We start from the raw sequence: 6,856 nt of genomic DNA, 5'->3' as shown, positions 1-6,856 counted from the left end.
CGCTGCTCGCGCCTCCCGCGAGCCCTCTCGCTGCTCGCGTCTCCTGCGAGCCCTCCCGCGAGCCTTCCCGCTGCTCGCGCCTCCCGCGAGCCCTCTCGCCTCCTGCGAGCCCTCCCGCGAGCCTTCCCGCTGCTCGTGCCTCCCTTGAGGCCTCCCGCTGCTCGTGCCTTCCGCTCCCTTTCCCTTTCCCGCTGCCGCCGCTCGCTGCTGCTGCTGCTGCCGCCGCCGCTCGCCGCTGCTTCCTCGTTTCTCCATCAGGCTCAGTATACTCTTAATATTAAGTTTATTTGAATTTTGAAATGATTAATTTTCTGTTAATAGATTAATAATATATTATTTTGATTTTAATGTTGTTAATTTTTATTTATTTGAAATTATTGTTATAATTATATTATATATTTTTATAATTTAGATAATTTTAAATAATTATATTATATATTTTTATAATTTAGCGCATCGCTTCGCTCGGGCGAGTGCCTGGGCGAGCGCCTAGCGCCTCGGGCGTTTGTGGACCTTGACGCCTTTTTGCGCCTAGCGCTTTTTAAATCACTGGAAACACCTCTTTACAGTTTTTTCAAGAAACACATATCTTTATAGTTGTTTTTATTTCTTAATATACTGCAACTGGGTGTATTATTTATAATTGGTTTTTTAATATCTTTACACATTAAATTTTTAATTTTTTTATTCATAGAAAACAGATAATTTTTATTAAATTAATATATATGTCTATTAATTGTCTGTTAAAAATTTATATATTGGTGTAATACGTAAAAAAAAGATTCAGAAAAAAAAAATACAATTGTAGAGACCCTACTCAGCCTTGGTTCATGAACAAACCTATCAAGAGATTTGGCTAAACTTTGTCTAATTTCAATGAATTTTGATTTCAGTGATAAACCAAATTCTAGATAAGTGGTTATGTTGATATGCCCGGAGAAGTGGAGACTGGTTCGTTTACTGTATTGGAAAGCATAAATACTTTGTGAAGGAGGTACAAACCACAAGCTTGGTCTTTAAAACAGTACTCATTTAAATGTAAACATCCATATTTGAGATAATGTACCAGTATTTAAACAAATGTTTAAAAAATGCTAAAAGAAATAGAAAATGAGTGTTCTATAGTTAATTGCTTATCCGCGTTGATATGCAAAAACAAACATGGAAATATAATTTTTACAAGCACAAGACTACCGTATGAAAAAAAAGGTCACTTGTATCAAAATCAACATGAGTACTTAATAGAAAAAATGTGACATCAGACTTCATGAACAATTAAATTGAGATGTGTTTAATAAGTAAAATTTGATTGTAAATAATTCACATAATCATTTAATGGATGAGATATCTTGAAATGATTGACATATAAAGAATATTTCTAATTAATGTTTCAATTGGATGGCCACTAAGCTGATGGAAAAATGTTATTCTATATAGAATTCTAACATCTTCCCTTACACACAAGCCGGATAGACTTGACGTATGAAACTGAAATCAAGTATATAATGCAAGCCAATAAGAGAGAAGGACATTGAACCAAGGATTTTAATTTCAAATTATACCGACCGTACCGGTCCGCTAGCAGACCGATACGCGGACCGCCCGCTATCGGGTGGTACCATCGATTGAGGTTGTTTCCGCCCCGTTACCATCAGAAATCGATCGGTAACGGTCGATTTCGACCGTCACCGCCCGCTACCAAGCGGGAAGAAGAGGGAGAAGAAATGGGAGAACCTGGAGATCCGATGCCACTCTCCCTCGACGATCCTGATCCATCACTGCCCTCCCTCGCCGAACACCGCATATGAGATGTCGCCTCCTCGTCTAAGACGACGAGGCCTCGGTGTCGTCGACGACTTCTCATCATCCGTGCAGGGAGAAGAAGCCTTGGCGGGGAGAAGAAATCGTTCCCCACGCGGGAGAAGAAACGAGGCAACGACGTCGCCTCTTTTTTGATTTTTTAACATATATATATATATATATATATATATATATATATATATATATATATATATATATCGAGTGGTATGTTAAAACATACCGTTCGGTACGCTCGTACCATACCAAACCGAGATAAGAGTGAAACTCCAGTATGATATGAAATTGCAATCCTTACATTGAACAATATTAATTAACCAACAAGCAAAATAGTAATGGACACATATAGGATTTGGATGTGCAGCACACTCTCATACCATTATAAAGATTTTGATTGGGTGACCACAAATCCTAATAGGATAAGCTGTCAAGAAAAGGACCAACTATATTAAACTATAACAACTACAATACAGTAGAAAGCCACGAGTAAATAACTTAGCTGTTAGTCTGAACGAGGATCAAAACACTTTTGGTGTTTCACACAGAACTATTTCAAGGATCTAAAAGCTTAAATGATAAACCATACTAGACATATGTGATTGTCTATTAATAATATTTACACACATGGAGCTGATGAGTCATTAAGTCATGAAGACAACCCACTTATCGAAATTCTCAAATGACATGGTTCGGAAATCCAGTGAAAGAACAGCTATAAATAGAGGAAAAATAATCAACTATGCTGCACATGTTGCTAAATCAAATATTTCATAGAGTGGTAAAACCACTTTCTTAAGAGCTGAATGCAGAACTTACACTGAGCAAGACAGCGGTTTCTAAAGCATGAGGATCTCTGAAAGTTACATAAGCAGTAGATGCATATTCTCCAGTCCTGCACACAAGAATCTCAGATTCTATCAAGGTAGTTTCATACAAAAATTTGCAAACAGAACAAACAGGTGATAAAGACATATAATCACCAAGAAATTGAAGAAATAGGTGATAAAAGCTTACTATATATGAAAAGGGAGAAGATGAGAAAGTAAGAATGATCATTCACTTCTCGTCACAAATTACCTTATGTTAGATAGGAGTGAGTAGTAAACATGTCAAAATGCAGCAAGTGGAATAACAAGACAGCCTAAATAATATTCCTAAGACATGCTTCCATAAATTTTATGTAGAAATCAAAATCTGATGTTGCTTAAAGCTTTCTTCTATCTGAAGCAAAGGAAGCTAAACAAAATAACTTAAAGTTTGAAAAGCTACATTTTGGTACAATAGCTAAATTTTGAAGCTGAAAAGCAAGTAACAAAAATATGTTAGGTTAAGAACACGCCATCAAAAAATATCAGGTTATGGGCAAGAAATTTCATAACCTGACTCACTGCAAAGCATTTCTAGTTCCCTAAATAGTAAAAAGTAGAACAGCACAATGGTGAGACATAAAGTGCTTACAAAAGAGTGAGGTCACATTGTGATCATTACAGAGTGTCCACACCAACAGGAAACATAAGATTGATACAAGAAAAACAGGTTTGGCTTATGCAGAAAGAATGTTTGAAAATTTCTTAAGAGCCATCCTGCGTCATCACCTGATAATCTCAATGTGCTCAATAGCCCCAGAAAAAGAAAAGAAGTCATATAGATCTCTCTCGGTTGCATTAGGAGAGAGGTTAGTGACTTCCACCGTGTATCCGCTTAGACTCATGATTCTGAAACTGCACAATCATGTAAATTTACCTGTGTTATCTGTGTAGTAATATACAATAGAACATAACTAGAAAAGAAAAAAAAATCAGACTGTTAACCAGTTAAATATAAAAAAGACAGCCAATAAGTCAACGAAATATGTGAAGCAACTAGAAGAAAGACTTTGGCACATAAACTCAAATTACTTGTGCAGTGACATTACCCAGTTCTTAAAATGGATTGAGATAATGCATTTGCTTGTTGATGGCTTAAATTTGGCCTACATGCCAATATATTTTAAAATTGATGCTATCTAGATAGTTTTTGGGGAAAAGTACAAGGAGAAAAAGAAAGATTTGCATTTGATTTTTATTGACTTAGAGAAAACCTACGATAGGGTTCCTAAAGATTTATTATAGTAGATTTAGAAAAGAAAGGTGTATCCACTAATTATATTGATGTTGTTAAAAATATGTATGATAATGTAATTACTAGTGTTAGAACCATAAGGAGTATATCTAATGAGTTTTCTATTAGCATAAGATTACATCAAGTATCTACATTAAGTCCCTACCTTTTCACATTGATAATGAATAAACTTACTAGTCACTTACATGAAAAACCGCCCTGGTGCATGTTATTTATTGATGATATTATTTTAGTTAATGAGAGCCTCAGTGAAATTAATTATAAACTTGAGTTATGGAGATAAGCCTTAGAAATTAAAGGCTTTAGATTAAATAAGACTAAAACTGAATAATATAAAATATAATTTTAGTGATTCTAGAAATAGATAGGAGAATAAATTTAAATTGGATGGACAAGAAATCCATTTAAATAAAAGCTTTAGGTATCATAGATCAATCATTCAACAAGATGGAGAGATCGATTTATTATTCATAAAGTAAAAATAGGATATTAAAATGACGAGGGATGTCAAGGGTGTTGTGTTGTCATCAGATACCTTTGAGATTAAAAGAAAAATTTTATAAGACAATCATGAGACCCGAGTGTTAGGCAATGAAGAAATAGCATATACAAAAAGTTTATGCTACCGAGATAAGAATGCTAAATGTATGTATAGAGTTACAAGGAAAGATAAGAAAAGAAATACTTTTATTCATGAATAATTAAGTATCGTTTCAATAGAGGATAAGATAAGAGAAAATCGTTTAAGATAGTATGTCATGTACTTAGGAGACTCCCGAATGCGATAGCCAGAAAAAAGTGGAATGATTACTGTTAGTGGTACGAGAAAAAGATTAAAAAAACCTAAAAAAATTTTAATGGAAACTATAAATAAAGATTTAAATACTTAGAACTTAACTAAACATATGATTTTTTATAGATCTCAATAGCAGTAAAAGATCCATGTAGCCGACCCCAAATAGTTGAGACTTATGACTTTGTTATTGTTGTTGTTGTTGATGCTATCTAGATGATAAAATCCAATTATCTTATACGGTAATATAAGAAGTTAAATTTAAGTACTATCAGTACAGTATAAGTCAATTTAGAGTAAGCTAATCGTTCCAGAATAGTTACAATACCCTCAGCTTCCAACTAGAGTAAGTTGATAGTTCTGCGATAGTGACCGGACATTTGAACAAAAAGGTAGTTACAGTGTCCTCAGGTTCCAACCAGATTCCAAAGTTGTGGCAAATTCTCATTTCCCTTGTTAAAGGACATTTAGTTGCTGGTCCAGTAAAGAACCTAATTATTTTAAACTGAAGAAGCTTATCAAATATATAACGATGTTAGAGCTATATTGCAAGCATATTTGAGCAAAACCACAAAGGAAAATTAAGCATTTTTCCCCAAATGGCTGTTGCATAGATTCAAACTATGAAACACGAGCAACAAGATCGACACACACAGTGCGATTAGGTCACGAATCACCTCAATTTTAACAAAAAAATCTAGATTTTCAATCAATTAGTCGAAAATAACTTGAAACTATAAATCAAAAGCAACAAGATCCGCAACACATATCACACAAAACAATTAGATCAAGAATCAACTCAATTTATACAAAAAGCTAGATTTACAATCAAATACACAACGATAAATTGAAACTACAAACCAAAAGCAACAAGATCCACAACACATAGGACATATCACACAAAACGATTAGGTCAGGAATCAACTCAATCTATACAAAAAGACGGTAAGTTCAGAAACAAAATCAAAAAATAAGAAGAAATTGCAGCTATTTTGGCCCTCAATTAGGCACCGATGTAAGAAAGGAGACACTTTTCCATCGCAAGACACGTCAAAACCCGAAGCTCAAGTGGAAAACGTAATCGAGGGTTGTAATCGATTCGAAAACAAGTGGGAAAGAGAAGCAACCACGGAACACAAAAAGGAGGATGAGGAGGAGGTCGAGGGAGAGGATCGCGAACCACGTTGGAGTGGGTTTCCGCTGCCGCAATGTCGGTCCTCCACCCTCCCAAGGTACACAATGAATCAGACGAAGACAGTCGCGGTATTACCAGACCAGGGAAGTAACCCCCGTCGATAGCGGATCGGATTCTTTTACTAGTATTCGTGTTATCCGATCCGTTTAAGTTAGATCCGCATAAGCTTTGATACAACATGACACCCATTTAGAATTTGAATCCCATTTGCTTAGTGTGGATTGTCTCCAACCATTTTGGTTTTGCATTCATATATTTTTTTCACTTATATATTCAACTAACTTAAATTAGCTACTATTGATCATGACTGTTCTTTTATATTTTTTAATATTTTTGAAGGGGATATTAATATTCATTTGAGTTGTAACATCATTTGATTGATAGGTGAAGATTAATTCATGGTAATTTATATGCTAAACTTAAATTTAAAGGGATATATATATTAATCAAGTGTTAGCTTTTGTGGATGTTTGTAAATTATATGTAATTATCACAAAGAGGTAAAATTATCTAATTTAAATAGTGATTTTAAGGGTTTTTGGCTACATTGGTACAGAGTGTTAATTAACATAAAACCATGTGATATCCATTTGAGTTGTAACATCATTTTATTGATAGGTGAAGATTAATTCATGATAATTTATATGCTAAACTTATATTTAAAGGGATATATATATATATATATATATATATATATATATATTAATCAAGTGTTGGATGTTTGTAAATTATGTGTGATTATCGCATAGAGCTAAAATTGTCAAATGAGAGATCATTTAAATAGTGATTTTAAGGGTTTTTGGCTTCGTATGAAGTGTCAGTGCATAACACCTTAGTATTACTTACGTGGCATATGATTAAATGGGTTTTGAGATAATATATACGGTTGATTTATTATCTTATCATGTAGCATTATCAGATTTTGACTC

General features: G+C 34.2%; 1 protein-coding gene across 3 annotated transcripts in view; it reads right to left on the bottom strand.

Moving 5' to 3' along the window:
* The window catches only part of LOC135584479 (binding partner of ACD11 1-like), an 8,940-nt gene extending 2,892 nt beyond the window's left edge, over positions 1-6,048 (bottom strand). For 2 of the 3 annotated variants that reach the window (XM_065144279.1, XM_065144282.1), the window contains exons 1-3: positions 5,913-6,048; positions 3,414-3,539; positions 2,635-2,710 (exon numbers count right to left, since the gene is read on the bottom strand). In XM_065144279.1, the coding sequence (XP_065000351.1) occupies positions 2,635-2,710; positions 3,414-3,529 (192 nt within the window). In that variant the 5' untranslated portion in view covers positions 3,530-3,539; positions 5,913-6,048. Of the gene's footprint in view, positions 1-2,634; positions 2,711-3,413; positions 3,540-5,859 lie in introns of all 3 variants that reach the window. The other variant, XM_065144281.1, reaches the window with a different exon arrangement.
* Positions 6,049-6,856: the final 808 nt, after the last annotated feature.

Source organism: Musa acuminata, chromosome BXJ3-3 (genome assembly GCF_036884655.1).
Source record: "Musa acuminata AAA Group cultivar baxijiao chromosome BXJ3-3, Cavendish_Baxijiao_AAA, whole genome shotgun sequence".
In the NCBI taxonomy this organism is placed as follows: domain Eukaryota; kingdom Viridiplantae; phylum Streptophyta; class Magnoliopsida; order Zingiberales; family Musaceae; genus Musa; species Musa acuminata.
The sequence above is the reverse complement of the archived record's forward strand: the minus strand, read 5'-3'. Positions and strand labels throughout refer to the sequence as shown.